Here is a 19525-nt window from a genome sequence, read left to right as displayed (position 1 = left end):
ACGCACTTACGCTTCCCTCGTGTCATCTGTCTCTCTCTCTCTGTACTGAGTTCATACTTCACATTTGCAGAATCATCACTCAGGAGTATGTGATCAACTTCTTATTTCTTCCATTAAAGAACCCTTAAGTTTATGCTTTCATTATAGTCCAGTTTGTAAGAAATTGAAAGTGTTCCTACAAAATGGGTCAAACCAAGCTTTACCAACTTTATCATTTTCTCTCTGAATTCCCTATTGAGGTGGGTTGTCGGTGGTGTTCATGCTTTTTGCTTCTAAATATTTCTATAATACTATTATGCTTGTCTCTTGCACTTTTTTCTACCTTAGTTTCTGATTCTGCTTTACTTTTTCTGGAGAATTTAATCGGATCTTTGGATTACCAGAGCTTGCATTTCTTCCTTTCTCAGGTTTCATGTCATTTGTGGTAGTCGATGATCGATGAACAGTGAATAACATACAGTCCTGGTAAGAGCTGTAACACCTTCAAACCCTCTTTTCTCTGATGCATGTCTTTAATTTCATTTCTTCTTGTGTGCTCTGTTTTCGTTCTTTACTGATGTTCTGAGTTGCTTCTCTTCCCCCCACGTTTTATTTTCTCATCACAATCTGGCTTGTTTGTTATCATGCATTCATTTTCCCGTCTCTCTATGCCACCCCCTTCGTATCTCCATTAGATTAATCTGGGCTAACAATGACTAAAAGTTGAAGATCTTCCATAGAAAACAGAAGATGAACATCTCTCTCTTGAACATCACTTACTGCTCTGTTTTATTATCTTCAACTAAACTTTCTGCCCCTTCTTTCATGAGATCAAGTTGCTATAGGTGCAATTGCAGTCACTGGTAGTAAATCAAAACATGTGCAACGGCTGCATCCCATCATGTAAAAATTGATCTTAGGAATCAATAAAACCTCATCTTCTGGACATTTTTGAACTTGTAATTTTAAATTTTCTTACATTTTCTAGTCAACTTTGATGCTGGATTTAGTGACAACAGTAACAATTTTCTTTTTCATTGGTAACCCGATTACCTGAAAAATATGAATTGTCACAAGTGGAAGAGGTGTTTGTTTCTGAAGTTTAGTTTGCAGAAGTCTAACACTGCTATTAGATGCATAAAAAGCTTCCCCCTGCACATCATGATTCAGTTGAATGTACCAGAGGTCCAGAACAGGAAATGCAGTATCTCTATGATCTTTCTATTAGTATCGATTTTTTGTTAAATTTTATCCATTTATTTTCTTTGAAAGGCAGTAGTTTGAATTTCAGTTTAATTTATGACAGAATGTATGATTCTCTTCCATGAACTGACATATGTAAACCATTACAACACTGAGTTAGAATCCAAAATGAAGCTTTCTCATATTGATCTTGTTTCAGAAAATTTTGCTATTTTGTTTGGATAGCTATACTCAGTGACGTCATGGACCAAAAGACATGGCTTTGGAGGAAAAAGCCCACGGAGAAGACAATCGTTGTAAGTGATAAAGCCAACCTCTTGTTGAAAGAAAATGGAGAAGAGGTAACTGAACTTTTCTCATCTTCAGAATTCATTCATTGAAGAATCAACTTCTATTTTCATTTATTTTATGTTGCTGCAATTCAAGATCTTTCTCTTTTGGTTAGCAGTAAACGATTATCATACACTTAAGTTAGGTTTTCTACCTCTTTATACGATCATTACTAAAAGCTCATTATGTGCCTGAGCAAGTATCTAAAATTAGGCTCACATTCTCCATCCTTCATTTCAAAGCTTAAGATTAACATGTCAATCACACAGCTTCTACTTTGAGCTTGACCCGATCATTGCAGAAAATTCCTTCAGGCAAGAAATCAACAAGTGGTTATGAAGTCTCTGGTCAGAGGACTATCTGGCTTCTTTATTCTCATGATCAGGAGAACTCTATCTCCCACATCGTGATGAGTGCAGTCCAGAAACCTTTGAATCTAGTTTTCTCAGGAACTCACAATCCAAAAACCTTCTTTTTTGGTTGTATAGAATGTGTCTTCAAGTGAAGAGAATATGATGTGCGTTATGATACTGGATATTTTCAAATATGAACTTCATATTTACTGTGGCGATTTGTGTTTTTTAATTAACTGAATCTACTTTGAGTACATTGCTGAGTTTCTTTTTATTATTATTAATTTTATTTTCTAGAAGAAACTTGCAACGGACAAATCAGTAGAATTGGAGAAATCAATGAAAAATCTGAATGAGAAGCTATCCTCGGCCCTCTCTGAGTGTGATGCAAAAGATGATCTTGTGACCGAACATGCTAAGGTGGCTGAAGAAGCAATTGCAGGTTCTTATACTACCCTCTGTTTTTCCTTCATACCTTCTTAGCATGAATTTCTTGTTTGAATGTGTGCACGGATGCAATGAACATATCTGTTGATAGTTTCTTTATGGCCTGATATCTAGCTGATCTTGTTTATAAATGATTTTATGTAGGTTGGGAGAAAGCAGAAGCAGAGGCATTGTCTCTCAGGCAGGAATTAGATGAAGCTTTACAGCAAAGAGTGGCTGCAGAAGAAAGGATATCTCACTTGGATGCGGCTTTAAAGGAATGCATGCAGCAGTTACGTTTTGTGAGGGAAGATCAGGAGCAGAGAATACATGATGCGGTTTTGAAGGCATCAAAAGAATTTGATAGAGCACGAATTGTTTTTGAAGAGAAGCTAGCAGAAGGAAGCAAGACGCTTAGCAAGTTGGGCATCGAGAACACTCATCTGACCAAGGCCCTTCAGGTGAAGGACAATTTGATTGATGACTTAAGTCAATACCAGTCCCAGGCAGAAGCTGATTTTAAAGCATTGACGGCTAGATTAGACTCTTTGGAGAAGGAAAATGCTTCTTTGAAATATGAAGTTTGCATGCTTGAGAAGGAGCTTGAGATTCGGAATGAGGAGAGAGATTTCAACCGTCAATCAGCTGATGCATTACACAAGCAACACTTGGAAAGTGTGAAGAAGATTGCAAAGTTAGAAGCAGAATGTCAGAGATTACGTCTACTGGTTCGAAAACGGTTGCCAGGTCCAGCTGCTTTGGCAAAAATGAAGAGTGAAGTTGAAATGCTGGGAAAATTTCCTGCTGCTGATATGAGGAGAAAGAAGTCGAATCCTCCAATGGCAGGTTTGATGGTGAAGGACTTTGATGCAGATAACTCTCCAGAAAGTCCCAGTAGGAGGATCAATTTTTTAACTGAGCAATTATTTGCTATGGAGGAAGAAAATAAAATTCTCAAGGAAGCCCTATCCAAGAAAAACAATGAACTGCAATCTTCAAGGACAATGTGTGCCCACATAGCTTCCAAATTGTCACAGTTTCAGACTCAGCTTGGAGTACTAACAAAAGATCAAACAAATATGGAACTGATAAGGAGTTTTCCCTCGTCACACGAACTTTCCCTTGATTCAATATCTGGCGTCGGAAATGAAGATGATGCCAGCTCTATATCGTGGGCTTCTGCTTTAATATCAGAACTGGAGCATTTCCGAAATGGGAAACCGAGGGGGCAATCAGGCAGTACTGTTGGAATTCCAGACATAAGTCTAATGGATGACTTTGTTGAGATGGAAAAATTAGCCATAGTGTCTGTTGACAAACCTTTTGGAAGTTCCTATTATTCAGATGAAAGCAATTCATTTATGGTCTCCAAAGCTGAGTCAGGTGTCAATCCCACAAATGCAACTGGAAGGGAAATAGTTCCTGTCACAGATCGTCACTCTGGCTCTGTTCACAAAAATCAAGAAATACAATCAAAAGATGGATCAATTGGGAAATATCCTAGTTGGATTCAAGATATTTTGAGGATAATTTTGGAGCAAAATCGTGTAACACAAAAAAATCCTGAAGAAATTCTTGAGGAGATTAGAACCGCATTGGTATATATGAACCCTGGTAAATTTTCCAATTACAAGGAAGTCTCGAGGCATTCTGAAGCATCAGAACACACACATATTAGCGGCTATATCTCATGGAGACCTCCAAATACATCTCCATTTGCAGATTCATTTGATGGAGCATCGGAAATTAACATCTCATCCAAGGAAATGGGCAACCAGCAGCGCCAGTCAGATCTCAACAAATCAATCTGTAAAATAATTGAGCTTATTGAAGGTATTAACCAACCATCTGTAACGGAGTATAATACGCCAGAAATCCTGTCAGAAGAAAATGGGACTTCTTTACCATATAAAAATCCAGCAAAACCTTCAGGATACACAGTTCATGTTTTCCGATGGAAAAGTTCTGAACTCAGTGCAGTTCTACTGCAATTTGTCCAAACATGTAATGATCTGTTGAGTGGGAAAGCTGACCTTGAAAATTTTGCTAGAGAATTAACTTCAGCTTTGGACTGGATTGTAAACCACTGTTTTCCCATTCAAGATGTTTCGAGCATGAGGGATGTGATCAAGAAGAATTTTGATTGGGATGATTCACGAAGTGAAAGTGAAATTGAAATAGGGATGAACATTCCACTTCCAGAAAGAGAGAAAGTACATGTATCCAGAGAACAGTTATGTTTTTCCTTAACTGCAGCTCCAGGTGAACACAGTAATTTATCCCATACGAAGGAATTTCTGTCTATTCTTAAGGAAGAAAATAGGAGATTAAAGGATGAATTGACAATCATGCAATCTTCAAAGAAAGATTTGGAAGGCAGGCTCCAGTCAGCAACTCATAAGAGCGAAAGCTTGATGATTCAACTTCAGGAATCAGAACAAAACATAGCGAATTTACAGACAGAACTTGAAAAATTAAAAGAATCAAAGGGGATTATTGAAGATCAAATTGAAAACCACATATTGCTCAATGAAGATCTTGATACCCACCTTACGGCCACCATGGTTGAATTAAATGAGGCTCGCCAAAAGTTCTCATCACTTGAAGCAGAACTGGAGGAAAGAAGCAACTGCTGTGAAGAACTAGAGGCGGCATGTCTTGAACTACAGCTCCAGCTAGAGAGGTACAAAACAATTTGTTCCTTTAATTTTCATGAAATAAAAGTAATTTTCTTTGTTTCTGAGATATCTAAACTTGCTGCAATATTTGACCTGCAGTTTGACCAAGAATGAAATTCCAAAGTACAATCCGAATCAAGAAGAAAAACAACTCCGAACTGTAAGATATCTCTTTACTTTCCAAAAATAAATTTCTTTCCTAGACTCCTAGTATTGCTGAACCATTTAACCTTTAACTGAGTGCACTACTGTATTGACTCCGATGAGCAGTAAACTAGAAGCTTATTATCATGTTCCTCAAAGTTGTCCATAAGTATTTATAAATAGGAAAAGGTTTCCTTCAACCTTACCTGCTATCTACTTCTGCCATTTGGCCTTTGGAGGGGCTAATTCAGTCATTCTGAGCATTAGATGGATAGTGTATCCTTTTGCTCGGCCAAATGTCGATTTCAGTGGCCCATCTGCACTGTATGGCCTACCATAGACGAGAGTTTCCCTAGTACTTTTGGGGGTTTAAAAAAAATGTTGTTCTATTATCACTATCTAAACATTTATTGATTTATTCTGACATGAAGCAAAGTTTGGTTGGGCTTGACATATAAGTTGAAGGTGACATGGATGACGTGTTTGCAAAGTTGAGTGCCAACCAAGCTCCCACATGGTAGATATGGTAGCATTGTAGGAATGATTTTCTACAGGAAAAATGAATTAAACCAAATGCAATCATGTCCTAAAAGCTTACAATTGTATTCTATGGATCTGTATTTTATGATACTAAAATATGCAACTATGCAATTTTTTGAACTTTGTTGAATATTTTGTAGATTGGGAACACATTAACAGCTTACTGTTATCTCTGGACATTTCAGGTTTTTATTTATGTAATTGGTATGACCAAACTGGTAACGTTGTTCCATTGCGACCAAGTGGTCGCGGGTTCAAGTCAGGAAACAGCCTCTCCGTGAAGCGGGGGTAAGGCTGTGTACATTTATGACCCTTCCTAGACCCTGCAGTGGCGGGAGCCTCGTGCACTGGGTACATCCTAATTTATGTAAATGGTATTAAATCAACAAGTTAAGGAATCAGATTTGGGATTTAGATCAGACGTACTCTTGAATTAAGAAATGTATTTCCCTCCAATGAAAGAATCGCACCATCAAATAGGTACATGATGATGGATAAATTACCTCGTCCCCATGGTATCTGGACCTCATGATTTTCCCTTTACTTGAGGGAGGTTCAGCTGGAGTTCCAGTTTGTCAGTAAAATAACCATTAGAGAACATATCAGAGGCAAAGTAAGGAGAACAAAATGTCAAGGAAATGCCCGTTGAGTCTTTTCATTTTACAGGAGAAGTTCTGGGTGACCATGGAACTCAGAGTACAGAATTCTCAGATCGATTCTTTGTAAAGTACTCTAATTACAAATTATTCACTTAACCTCAATAGACTCAGAAGAGTTTTGAATCAACTTTGCAGGACTGGGAGATCACAGCAGCATCAAAAAAGTTGGCAGAGTGCCAGGAAACCATCCTAAACCTGGGGAAACAGTTAAAGGCATTGGCTTCTCCAAGGGAAGATTCTTTTGTTGATAAAATTATCCCCAAAACCCCTGCCACCACCGCAAATAACAAAACCAAGAACATAAAGCATCGATCCTCCCTACTTGATCAGATGCTAGCAGAGGATGGTGCTGAGGGTGAGGATCTCAACTCTCCAAAGACAAAAGAAATTATATGCAGTGTTGAACCTCAAAAGCTTCTCACCCTTCCAGCTAATGGTTCCAACTCCCTCTGTGGTCCTCTTGTTCCGGTAGAGACAGTAGAGGCTCTCAGTTCAAATCAGAAAAAGGACAAAACTAAGATCACTACAGCTGATTCTCTTGCTATTGTTCCTGTTAAGAAACGTGGTGGAGGTGCAGGTTTGCTGAAGAAGCTACTATCAAGGAAGAGAGGGAAAAGCAAGAAGGCTTCTCTCCTCACTGTTGCATAATACTTGGAATGAAGTGGTAACAATAAGGGCAGTGTTCTTGATTTGGTTTTGACTACTGTTTTATATTGCACCATAGAATGGGAAATAATGGAGGCTAGTCTTTGTTCGTTTATAAAGCACTGGATGTAGAGAGGATTAGAAAGAGATGTTGGTTTGGTCTTGTGACACTTTTATGTATTGTTGCCCTGCTTGTGTATATTTTTTTGGGCTGAAAAAATAACTTACTATGGTCACTAATAGTATAGAATTCCAGCAGACTATAAATACTGGTGAACTGAGATCCAGTATTGTTCTATCTGATTAGGTACAGAACCCGAAAACTATAAGCTCTAAAATTAACCTGCTATATCATCAACTTGTTATATGCATGCATATTCATCATAATAGGGAGAAAGAAAAAAGAAAAAAAAAGGCTGCCAGGCTGCATGGCACCTGCACGTATTCTCATTGGCCCTGTGCTGGTGCAGGGGCCATGCAGCCTGGTAGCGGATCCTGATTCCTCTCCCTATTATCATTCACCTCAAGCTGGTAACTAGATCTGCCTACAAGCAACAGTTACTGCCGTGGGGTCATCTCGATTTCAATTTCTCGTGTTTAACCGGTATTCTTTCTTGCTTAAGATTATTAAGAGGTTGTTTTCATGTTTCGAACCTACAACCTGATGGTTGCAATGTACAACTTAACCGTTGCACTAAAGCTCATCCACTAAGCATCATTACTAAATATTGTAAGAAATTTAAGTAGTTTCTATAATCATGTTGGATAAGATTCTGAAAGTTCCTTTTTTAAGGTTTGAAAATTCTCACTTTCCATCCCTTTAATTTCCCTCACAACCAAACGGAGCCTTTTTATGATTTAACTCCAAATTTCGCAAAACAGAATAGCTGCATACAGTTCCCTATAGCCAAGAGGGCAATCTAGCATAGCCTTGCAAGGTCTGAAATTGATTTTTTTTGGAGGGGTGTAACTTATATTTGCTTATCTCCTTCATTTGATCCATGGCAAAAAGAAAATTTACTAAAACAAAAGGAATGCTAGCACTATGAACGGGTCCGTCGATGCCTGTACAAACCAACCTGTACACCTTCAAATGGACTTTGAAAGTGTGAACTGAAAAGAAATTTTAGAACCATGTGTGCAAACAAAGGTGAGTTCATAGAGTTTCATAAGAAACCAATTATTTCTAATTCTAATTCTCATTGATATGCCAAAGACCAAAAGCTGAAATCAAGTGCAGAACAGGGCCAAAAGGAAGTTCGCTAAAACAGTCCAACCAATGTCAACAGCAATTGACAAATCGATCCAAAAATTATAAATAAAAACAGGTTGATTCTGATTCAACATATTCAAACTGATTTGACAGACCAAACACTGGTTGATGATTGAAAGGTCACTTGACTATATGATTGAATTTTGATAGACTGAATATCGGCTTTATGGATAGAGACCTCATGGTTGCGTGTTTGAATCATGGAAACAGCCTCTCTGCGAAGGTGGGGAAGGCTATGTACATCTGCCCCTCCCCAGACCCTGCAGTAGCAGGAGCCTTGTGCACTGGGTATGCCCCTTTTTGAGTATAGAATTGGTGGATGGAATGAAGAACTTGGATGTGAAAGCAAAATAATACTAAGGAGTTCTATAGACACTGTTTAATTTTGATCCATTGATTTGGGGGGTTTTTTATTAGAAGAGTAGAATCAACCATTAGATGAGTGAGCCAAAAAGCTCTCATGGCTGAAGAGAGAACAGATAGACTGCTGCTATAATGGAAGTGCCTCCAACTAATCCATTTTGAATCAGACATTCCAATTCAATAAGGCTGTCTGGTTGGAATGCAAAATGATGAGAATTAATATAAAATATTTAAGAATAAAAAATAGCAAAATAGAAAAAATAACTACATTTATATAAAAGAAGTACAATTTTTCTAAACTGTCATGCTTTTGTACTAAAATCTAAGTAACTCGGTTGAGAAGTAACTCTCCAGAAGAGATGATTCTTTCACCTCTTACCATCCAGATAGACCATGACAAAACTGAGCTGTAGACTAGTGTAGAGAAGAAAAGTTCTTGCCAAACAAGACAGACAGTGGGGAGGAAAAGAAAAACAAAGAATAGATTTTACTTTTTCAAGACACACACAAATCATGAACTTTATATTATTTGACAGATGAGATTCTTCTATGCTAACTGAAAATGACATAAGGTTCTATGTGTTCATGTGTTCCTATAAGCTACTTATGAACTTGATATTATTTGACAGATGAGATTCTTCTATGAAAATTGAAAAAGACATTAAGGTTCTATGTGTTCATGCGTTCCTATCAAGGTTCTAAATCTCGGTGCTGAGGCCAGTTTTGACCAGCCAGGTAACCGAGATTTCCCAGGTTTCGACCGAAACTAGGTTGAAACCTGTTATTTTCTGAGCAAAACTCGACATGTCATGTGCTGTTAAAACTGGTCGAAACTTGTTGAAACTACCGAAACTAGTTGAAACTAGGCTGGTCAAAATTGGTCGAAACTTGGTATTTTTAGATCGAAACTACCGAACTGTGCGAAATATGGTTGAAACCTGACTTGTACCAAGTTTCGTCTCGGTTTCTTGGGAAAGCGAGATTTCTCGGTCAAAACCTTCTTGAACCATGGTTCCTATAAGCTACTTTCATGATAGATCTGTTAGGATCTCACATTGGTTGAAGTGGGATTTCCGTGTTTTCATATACCTGTGAATCCCTCCACCTAATGGACTAGTCTTTTGGATTGGAATCTGACAAGGTATAAGAGCAGATTTCTGCTTCTGCTGCAGGTTCTGATCTTGCCTTCGTGATCCTTCCACGTGCCTGATCCGTCTACGTCTACACGTGAAGGGGAGGCTTTTGGGTTGGAATCTGACAAGATCAACCTATGTAACAAAGGCTTAAGATTTTATTAGACATCAGAAAGTAAATATGCTGAAATAATGCAACATAAGGAAGCAACAAGCAAATACACCATGAACTTTGAATATTCTAGCAATACATGGCAGAACCATCAATAACCAACGCCACACTGGTACAATAGGTTGTGCAACATCTACCTCTTGTTAAAGCACTTTCAATAAATAATGCAGATGCTCAGGAGGTTGAATTGCAGCTATATCTGATGAATGATACAATGACATATGGTCAGCATATCGTTCAGAGTTTGTTAAAAGTAAACCATACATTATAAACCAGGTTTCATAACAGATTCAGCTATGCTCAGAAAATAATCCAATTCCAGTGGCATTAACACGCCCACAAAAAAATAAATAAATAAAAAATATCGGTTAAATCCAAGCATAGATTGAACAAAAATCACAATGGGATTCAGTAAAGTGATAATTCAAAGTGATTATACTGGAAAAAAAAAGTTTCACTTACGATTTCATGGATCATGGTGAAAAACAAGTGGCTATAACCTGTAAATACACTAGAATCTGTCCTTGCAGGTAAATTTTATGATCCTTCAAGAAACAAAACATTTATCTTCCGAATATATAAGTATAGAACTGATCCAGGTTTTGGTATCAGGGAAGATACTGAAATCTCAACCATCATCAGAAACTAAAGCAAAAAGATCAGTGGATCTATGAGCATAAGAACTCTTTGTTATGTATATATAGACCAAAAAAAAAGGAGGAATAAGTCTTCTAAAACATGAGATAATGTGTACCTTAGGGACTTGGAACTGGAGCATTTGACAACTTCCATAGCCAGAGGGAAGTCTGAGAAGCATAGTTAAAATAATTTACTATCTGAAAACTTCTAAGGAACAAAATTGGTAGAGATATTTTTCCCTCTTTTCAAGCCATATCATTCAGCCCAGGAAATTTGAAGAAGGAAAATACAAATTAGATATAACAATATTATTTTTAACCATGTTCATCAACGTAAAATATCTAATTTATGAAAATTTCCAAACTAGAAATTCATCGAAAAGATTTTTTCAAATTTATCTTTTATCTTTTATTTTTTTAATGTCACAAAAAAGATGAATTTCAAAACAGTGAAGATATATCTGATTCATGATGGAAATAGGGAGGTTCAGGCAACATTGCAACAAGGCAGACATGGCATGGTAGTAAAAATCTGGGCCATTTCTCAGGCAACTAACGTGTAACAGTAGGACGATCCACAGGACTACATGATGGGCTGTTAAATGGAGAGCAGCGACCAGAAATGTTCTCTAGGATGTAGCCATCTGATGCAACTGAGAAAATCCTTTTAGCCTTTGCATTTTAATGCAGGAATGATCAGCTGCATTCATTCAACTCATGCAGGGCTGCATATACTACAACAGACAAGTGAAATGACCTCTCATCACATGTTTACTGGACCATGTAGCTATAGGCATGGGAGAATGCCTCAATTCATCAGTGCACCAACATCTGAGGCTGCACGCGTGTGATTTAATATGAAAAAAGTGTTTGACATATTTTAGAGTGGTTGCTCTTAGATGTCAGCATCTAAAGGGACAGTGCAGATTGAAATACGAACAAAGTTGGCTGTCAAATTTTTCTCCATGAGAAAATCAAGTTCCATTAGACCATGTCAATAGTAATGCTACATATATGAAGACTTGGTTACAACACCAGGTATGCTTTTGACTGGTCAGAAAAGTAGAACCTTGGTTATACTGTAGTTAGTTTGGAACAGAAAGATTTGAGACTTGGTTGAGCTCTTTTGAGTAGATTTTCTACCTCAATAATGCGAGGGAGTTGAAATAATTTTTGTTCACAGATTCCCTCAAGATAACCCAATACAGAACTGAGAACCGTGCCTAAAAGAGTAAGTACAAGGCTTCTATTCTCTAATTCTGTCGAGGTAATGAGACATGTTCGTGTTATCCATTAAAACTTGAGAAGAAGATAAAGAGTCTGAATACATGAGCTCTGATCATGTCAAGCCACATGGGACCAGTTGAAGTTCCATTCATCTGAATAGCGTGTTAATCACAACATCTACTACATGAGATGTTCTACTGTTAATCCAATCGCATGTCTACCACACTTCTCTAGACTTTCCTCTTCATAGTATTTACATGCAATTTAATTTCTTGTTTGTTTTCGGGTAGCTTAACTCAAGTTAGTACAAGTGCATGATCATGTAATACCTAATACCAGAGCTACTCACAGCATACTTTACTTTATGAAGTTAAAAGGTAACTTGTACTACTTTTTAGCCAGCTGTGTTGGGAGAATAGTTCCACATCAGTTACCCCTAAGCCTCCGGTCTCCTCATATAACTCGTACTATTTATTACCCAGTTTAACCTCCTATTGAAAAAAGAAACTTCTCATGAGCTCTGTTCCTATGAGTTGGTTCCCCAGACATTTCATTAGGTAATCAATGTTAACCCTGTCTCTGAGCTAGGAGAGCAGTTTCCTGTATTTCTTTTCTTATTGCGGAAGACAAAAATCCTCCATTAGTCTACCTTCAAGTTTTTTTCCTTCTGAAAATAAATTCCAAAAAGGAGCTCTAGGATTACACCATATGAAGTTGTGGATCAAGAAAATATAAATTGCAAATTTTAAAAAAAAATGCAAATTACACAGTATTTATCACAAGATCCTTAGGTAAGGTGGCATTGACTTTTTGACATTTTTTTTATAATTTGTCATGGAGTACTTCTTCCCCCATTTGTTCTCCACACCCAAATAATCACACCAGAAACATCTTAAGATTGCATGGGAAAGACAGCATTCATATTGCTCTCCTAGTTTTGGAAGCTTTCAGTCCAAATTCTGAAATAGATTAAACATATAAATTATGAATAACAATAACACTACAATGCAAAGAAAAATGATAAATTGCAATGACACTTTCAACCCTAAACCATGTATTTTCTATATCCTCTGTTCTTCCTTCTTCCACACCCCTCCTCTAAATACAACATCTTCAATTGGGAAAGATTCCAACTTCGGACACCAAGAAACGGTCACAATTCTAAGGGAAGGCATCGCTTGATGAACTGCTGACCACTTCCCTTCTAAATCTGATAAGGACTCTAACATTAAGCCCTCTATCTTCCAGACAGAAGCTGCTGTACCCCAAAATCTCTGATTCATTTTTGCCATATTTCCTGAACAGATAGAGAGATACCGTAGCATTGGAAGTGAAATAGGGTTGAGCCAAGTCGGACTCATCTCCCCTGGAAAGAACTTGAGACGAAGCTCATGAAGTTGTTGAGGAGGAGAGAGTTTATCCATCTTTGCCACAAGATCACAACCATGACTGTCAAAACAACTTATGGTTAGAAATTGCAATTGTTGAAGATGTAACAGAACATTCACCTCATCATCTCCAATCTCATCGCCCCTTGTTAATCGTAATTCTAGCTTTCTGAGTCGGATCAAGCTCTTCAACTCTGCAAGACAACACCCTTCTAATTGGTTTGATCTGGCAGGTCTAAACCCCAGCAACTCTTGAAGATTTGAAAGCCTTCCCAACCCTTTGGGCAAGTATTCAAGTGACCCACAATAACTTACATCTAAGATGGTGAGCTTCTCCAAAGTTGTGATGAATGATGGAAGTATTTTCAGATTATGGCAATAACTTACATCCAGTATTTCAAGGTTACTGAGCTTCTCCAGAGAATGAGGAAGTTGAACCAATGGGTGGGTGTTGCTTAAACTGAGGTAAGTTAAATGTTGAAGCAACCCAATTTGATCCAGTAGACTTGGTAGATGTGTTTCAAAGATTGATTTTGAAAGATCCAATACCCTTAAGTATCGGCACTCAGAGAACTTCTTTGCCACAGCTGAAGTGAACTTGTTGACTTCACCAGTCTTAGTTGTGGACAGCAATGCCCGCAGCTTCGAATTGGTATAAAGGCGCCCACTTCGAAGACCCAAATGATGGCTACTAGCTCCATTTGACTCATCATCCTTCATCATTTTGATCAATAAATCACGAACCATATCATGAATCTTGCATGTGTATGCAATCCCATTGTAAGTCTTATCAACTACTTCTACCAAACATCGATTTGTAAGCCCTGAAAAACAATCTTCTGCTGCCACTGTTGTTAATCGACCATTCCTCACAAGAACAAAACCCTCACCAATCCACCAATGGACTAGCTGTTCTTTGGTAATGACACAATCCTCAGGATAGAGAGAAAAACAGAGGAAGCACGATTTTAGATAAGAGGGGAGCTCATCATAGCTTAATTGCAATGAAGCCATAACCGAGTCATCGTTCTCTGCCAACTCTTCACGGAAATTTTCCGCAATTCTCCTCCATTCATCATAGTAAGGCAACTTACAGAGCATGATTCCTCCCACTGCCTTGATGGCTAGAGGAAGTCCCTTGCATTTCTCCACAATCTCCTTACCGACACTCTCCAATTCAGGGTAACCACACTCACCCCCACTTGCTGCAAAGGCTACCTTACGAAACAACAACCAACTATCATTTTCACTCAGAAATTTCGGACAATGGATTCTCGCTTCTGTCACTCCCATCTTTCGAGCAACTTTCTCTATTCTAGTAGTGATAATGACACTGCCACCATTTCCCTTTGGCAACCCATGACAAATTCGTTGCCACCAGTCACTATCTTCTCTCCAGACATCATCCATCACAATCAAATACCTCTGGCCTTGAAGATACTGGTTTATTTTCCTCAACAGTTCGCCTCGATCATCTCCAACACTAGCATCTCCCAAGTGCTTTAGCATACTTCTCAATATTTGTTCTTCAGTGAATGTCTGAGAGACAGAAACCCACATCCTCCTGTCAAAGTGGTTTTCCACTTCCCTGTCGTTGAAAACCTTCTGAGCCGTAGTGGTTTTACCCAATCCACCCATGCCAACAATCCCGATGGCAAGAAGGCCACTATTTGCTTCAAATAGCCACTCTTTTAGCTTCTGTGTGTCAGCTTCCAATCCCACCACCTGGGTATGGTCGTAGACAGGAGAGCTCCATCTAGACATTTCATGGCTATACGCTTCCGCACTACCTGTTGGAGGTAAGATGGTTACGCCAAGGTAAGAAGAGATGTTCTGTTTGATAACAGTTATTTCCTCATTGATTTCCCTGAGGCGCTTTCCGGTTTGGTAATGGAAAGGCAGATCCAAAGGGGAGAAGCACTTCAAACACGTAGTGGAAACTTCTTCGTCTTCATTGGATCTCACCCGGCAATCTGCAAGTATGTCTTCAGCTTCATAAACCAACTCTCGCAGACGAACTGTAATCGTGCGGACACTCTGATGTTTTCTCTTCAGCCTGTCTACATCTCTGAGGAAGCTTTGCATGAGCTGCAGCTCACCCTTGAGCCTATCAAACTGGTCTCTAAATTCAGTAACAATGCGGCTATGCTCCTGAAGAGCAATAAATAGTTTATCCAAGAAGACAGAAACGACTGCATCCACCATCCCTTTTCTCTGCAAAAGCAAAGGGAAATGTATAAACAGAACAAAAATTCAACATTGTCTACAACATCAATAGCCATAAGCCTTCAAAGCCAGTCATGCTTCTAAACCCATACCCTACAGGCCTAAATCAGGGAAAACAAAACAAAAGGCAAGAATTCATAATCTTCAAGAATTTTAAACTCCAAACATTAAAAGGGAGAAACCATAAGAGATCAGCTAGTGTTACTACTACATCACATGGCAAAAGTTACAAAGCTTTCAAATGGGAGCTTATAATAAAGGATAATCAAACAAAAGGCAAAAAATTAAGTTTCGGACTTACACTTGGTTGTTAACTCTCAAGGGTTTCGATCTGTCGTGAAGGTGTAGCAGGAGATTTAAACTACAAGAAAAACTAATCATATCAGAAGAGTTCAATCAGTAACAAAGAGAAACCATTAGAGAGGTCAATAATTAATACCACCAAGTAACATGACAGAAGAAACTACCATTTCCAATTTAGAGCTTCAAAAGATAACGTATAATTAAAGAGAAGGGGAAAATGGAAGTTTAGCACTTACACTTGATTGTAAACTCTCAAGGGTCATGCTCTGCCATGACAGTGTATCAGAGAATTTACACAATAAAAGAGAAGCTAAAATTAAAAAAGTAAAGCGGCGTGAATTGAACACAAGAGAAATGGAAACTGGAAATCCTGGAAAATTATCAATAAATTAACGATTCAGAGTTGCAGACGAATTATTCGTTAAAAATAATTGGTTAAAAGAAGAAAGCTTCGACTTTGAAAGAAAGAAGAACAGTGGAATGGAGAAGAATCAAGGAGGAAAGCTTTGACTTTGAATTCTACCATTTACTACAACAGTAAAGTAAAGCCTTCCCAGAGAGATTCCAGAAACTTAATTACTTCAAAAGTCAATGAGTTCCATACGCGTGGATCAATCTACCATTCCATACCAGATTTTGCTAAAATCTAAATTGAGGAAAATGGGCTACGCGGTAAGACAAACGTCTTTGTTTCTTCCCGGCAGGTGCAGAAAATCCATCTAATTTCCTGCTAAGTCCTTGTGAACTTCTGTTTTCTTTTCCGTTAAGGTGAAGCTGTCTGGTTTAGGTGCATTCTCTTGATGTTGCATTATTGGTGTAAAAATACTATTTTACCCTTGTACTAAATCATTAGAATTAAATTTACAATACTGCCCTTTCCTTCATCTTCAACCTAAGATACCCCACCCCTTCCCTGCAACTCCGCTAGCAGCATCGCCACCACCACTGCCGCCGCTGCTTCTCTTTATTTAGGGTTTCAATAACCCCGCGACTTAGGGTTTCAATAACCCCGGGGAAGAGAAGCTGAAAAGAAACCTTCAATTGGCTAACCTCATACTTTTTCTTCTTTCTTTTGATGTTCTAATATTTTTTTTTTCTTTCAACACAGATCTCCTCTTCTTCCTCTCTACGTTTCTTCTTCTTCTAGGGCTAAAAGACAGGAAAGGTAAAGGGTAGGAGAGTCACTGTTCATCTCCACCCCAAGTCGCTTGGTTAGATTTTTTCAGGAATTTGGGTGACAGAGAGAGCAAAGGAGGGAGAGAGACAAGTAAGCACTCACCCACCTCTTCCTTGTACGAGCGCCTTGTCCACTGCATCTTCTTCGATGTCACTAAGAACCTAAGACGAGCCCTAACGTTGGTCTGCAAGTGCAAGCACAGTGGCCTCCTTCGCTGCATCATCACAATCACCAAGCCCTTCAACCTGCGTTGTCCTTGGAATTTTGGCAGAACCCATTTGATTTTGGAGTTCATTTCTTCGTTCTTTTTTATTGAACAAATCAAACACCAACATGCACTTGTGCTTGGAAAGATGAACAATAAAGCCTGGTTTTTCTACTTTCGTTTTTGTACTTCAAGATTCCATATTATGAGTAATCTAGAATGGGTTTTGTTGGTTCGATTGTTTTTTCACTTTTGGATTCTTTGACTGGCAATTAAATTCATGGCTCTTGTTCCTATTGCAAACTCTGTATGCATCTCATCGTTATGGTTTCCATCAATTATGAAAATGATTTTGTGGGTTATTTTTACATTTATCAGAGAAACTAGTGGTAATTAGGTTTCAGTTTCAGATGGGTTTGAGGGATTTCGTTTCTGCTTCGCCACAGATTTACAATGCACATGGGATGCACAGGGATGGGATAGAGCTGGGCTTGTTGCGGTGGTGTACAGCGGTGAGATGTTTGGCGGTGGGTGATTGAGGTGGATGATGGCGGGACTGTGGTGATGTACAGTAGCTGGGGTGAGGGGTTGGATGGCAAATCAAAAAAAGCTCTTATGTTGCTGCTGCGAAGAGGGTTTAATTGGTGGCAGCCATGGCAGTGGAAGAGGATCGACGGCTGCAGTGGTGGCGATGATGGTGGTGTTGGCGGAAGAAGAAGAAGAAGAAAAGCAAATAGGAAGAAGAGGAAATTCATTGTCTTTCTTCAGTCCGACGAAGTTCACTTTTGGAGTTGCAGGTTTTTTGGGAAGAGAGTGAAGAACAAAGAAGATAACATTAGACTTTGGGGGGTTTTTCTCAGTAAGGGTAATATTGTAACTTTACATTGCACAAAGGTAGTTTAGGGTTTTAAAAATTATTTAAATGGTTGACTTCATCGTTTAACAGTGGACCACTAACGTTAGGGTTGAATCTGAGTATTGGGCTCTATTCCAGGGGGTGATCTGAGTATTTTCAAATTTCAGGGGGTGATCCGAGTTTCGACCCATTTTCAGGGGGTGTTTCATAAATTTCCCAAAAGTTTACTATTGCACAACCATATGTCCCTAATATGAATTGTTTTTTGCCGTGAATTCTCCCAGCCTTTCCACAACCCAAAAAGCTTCGCTTCCATATCATCCTATGTAGTCACCCAACCTGCATCTGTTAGGACACTCTCACCATTTATCAAAATATAATAAGCCCACCTTGCTAAATTAAGATCTGGTTCATAAATTCCTGCAACCAACAAACCAGACATATTTAAATTAAACTTATTCATGGAAATGGGAGATATAACTAAAGGGGGAGATTCGGGGTTATTCAAATGCCGATTAGGGGGGGTGATGTCCATATCCGCTAACTACCGAGATACATTGTTGAGAACCGTAATAGGGTCAGCCGGAGTATTACACATAATAACTTTGTTTCTTACAAAGCATATAAAATAAAATGTGAGAATAAAAACAGAAAAAAACCAGGTTAATGAAGTCTTGTCCAAGAGTGGGGAACCACTCAAAGAGATAACGAGATCAATGAGAGATGGAGCAGATAAATACTCGGTTCTCAATCCAAGAGGACCAGAAGCCCACACATGCTTAGTCCAATCACAAGACAAAAAGAGGTGCCAGATGGACTCAACACTAGAGCCACAGAGAGCACATTGAGGCTCGACAACCATCCATTTGGAAATGGTGCCTCGTATAGGGATCCTTGCATGTAAAACACGCCAAAAAAAGATTTTAAACCGTGGGTGAATTCGTAACCAACAAAATTTCCGCCATTGGGATAATGAACGATTGGGGGGAGTGGAGGTGTTGATGAATAGAGCAGCTTTCTTGGTTGAGAAGCTTCCATTCTTAGATAGAGTGCACCTCCACGAGTCTTCAGATTGTGAAATATTAATTCTATGAATTGCATGCAGAGATGGGGGTTGAAAACAAGCAATCAACTTAGAATTATCCTAGACATCATTATAAATGGAATCACTTACATATCCAAAGTTAGGGGAGGGAAGAATTACCTGGGGTGTGGACTTACCTGCCCCAAATGGAATCCATGGATCATGCCAGCAGGAGGTAGCCTTTCTGTTTCCAATCTAACGGAAAGAAATGGTCTTCAAGTCCAGCAATATCTTAGCAATACTGTTCCAGGTCCAGGACCATCTCTTGCAGCCAGTTTTAGGATAAAAAATGGAAGAGTTGGGGAAATGCTTAGCCTTGAGGACTCTGGCCCAGACAGACGAAGGTTCAGTTAACAGTCTCCACCCCAGTTTGAGAATAGGGTTTTGTTGTGGACCCTAGATTTGCGCAGGCCTAGTCCTCCTAGGGCAGTGGGCCTACAAATTGTGTCCCAACCAATTAAGTGGCTACGATTCCTATCTCCTTGGTCATTATTCCAAAACCGGAGGTAGATTCTATCCAACT

The 19525-nt window shown here is 38.8% G+C and overlaps 2 protein-coding genes across 4 annotated transcripts; one reads left to right on the top strand and one right to left on the bottom strand.

Annotated features, from left to right (window-relative positions):
- The first annotated feature begins 230 nt into the window (after positions 1 to 230).
- Positions 231 to 7192, top strand: LOC122661947 (filament-like plant protein 7). 2 transcript variants are annotated; one of them, XM_043857465.1, is made up of 6 exons: positions 231 to 465; positions 1408 to 1523; positions 2166 to 2307; positions 2457 to 4974; positions 5069 to 5129; positions 6448 to 7192. In XM_043857465.1, exons 2-6 carry the CDS (start codon positions 1425 to 1427, stop codon positions 6958 to 6960), a joined length of 3333 nt encoding a protein of 1110 aa, XP_043713400.1. In that variant the 5' UTR covers positions 231 to 465; positions 1408 to 1424; the 3' UTR covers positions 6961 to 7192. The 2 variants fall into 2 exon arrangements, with proteins under 2 accessions (XP_043713400.1, XP_043713399.1); XM_043857464.1 differs by having other exon boundaries at positions 2163 to 2307.
- Positions 7193 to 12690: 5498 nt separating this feature from the next.
- Positions 12691 to 16101, bottom strand: LOC122662614 (disease resistance RPP13-like protein 4). Of its 2 annotated transcripts, XM_043858295.1 has the most exons (3): positions 16020 to 16101; positions 15679 to 15718; positions 12691 to 15365 (listed from the first exon to the last, which is right to left on the bottom strand). In XM_043858295.1, the coding sequence occupies exon 3, from the start codon at positions 15354 to 15356 to the stop codon at positions 12825 to 12827; it is 2532 nt and encodes an 843-aa protein (XP_043714230.1). In that variant the 5' UTR covers positions 15357 to 15365; positions 15679 to 15718; positions 16020 to 16101; the 3' UTR covers positions 12691 to 12824. The 2 variants fall into 2 exon arrangements, with proteins under 2 accessions (XP_043714230.1, XP_043714231.1); XM_043858296.1 differs by lacking the exons at positions 15679 to 15718; positions 16020 to 16101 and adding an exon at positions 15917 to 15935.
- Between the last annotated feature and the right edge of the window lie 3424 nt (positions 16102 to 19525).

Source organism: Telopea speciosissima, chromosome 5 (genome assembly GCF_018873765.1).
Source record: "Telopea speciosissima isolate NSW1024214 ecotype Mountain lineage chromosome 5, Tspe_v1, whole genome shotgun sequence".
Lineage (NCBI taxonomy): Eukaryota > Viridiplantae > Streptophyta > Magnoliopsida > Proteales > Proteaceae > Telopea > Telopea speciosissima.
Note: the sequence above shows the minus strand (reverse complement) of the source record. Positions and strands in the feature narration are given on the sequence as shown.

What these genes read in the sequence shown, in the direction of transcription:
- LOC122661947 (XM_043857464.1), top strand. Translation starts at nt 1,425, where the DNA reads ATGGACCAAAAGACATGGCTTTGGAGGAAAAAGCCCACGGAGAAGACA. An exon ending in TGAAAGAAAATGGAGAAGAG is followed by an intron (nt 1,524 to 2,162) that starts GTAACTGAACTT and finishes TTTATTTTCTAG; the next exon opens with AAGAAACTTGCAACGGACAA. An exon ending in AAGAAAAACAACTCCGAACT is followed by an intron (nt 5,130 to 6,447) that starts GTAAGATATCTC and finishes TCAACTTTGCAG; the next exon opens with GACTGGGAGATCACAGCAGC.
- LOC122662614 (XM_043858295.1), bottom strand. Translation starts at nt 15,356, where the DNA reads ATGGTGGATGCAGTCGTTTCTGTCTTCTTGGATAAACTATTTATTGCT.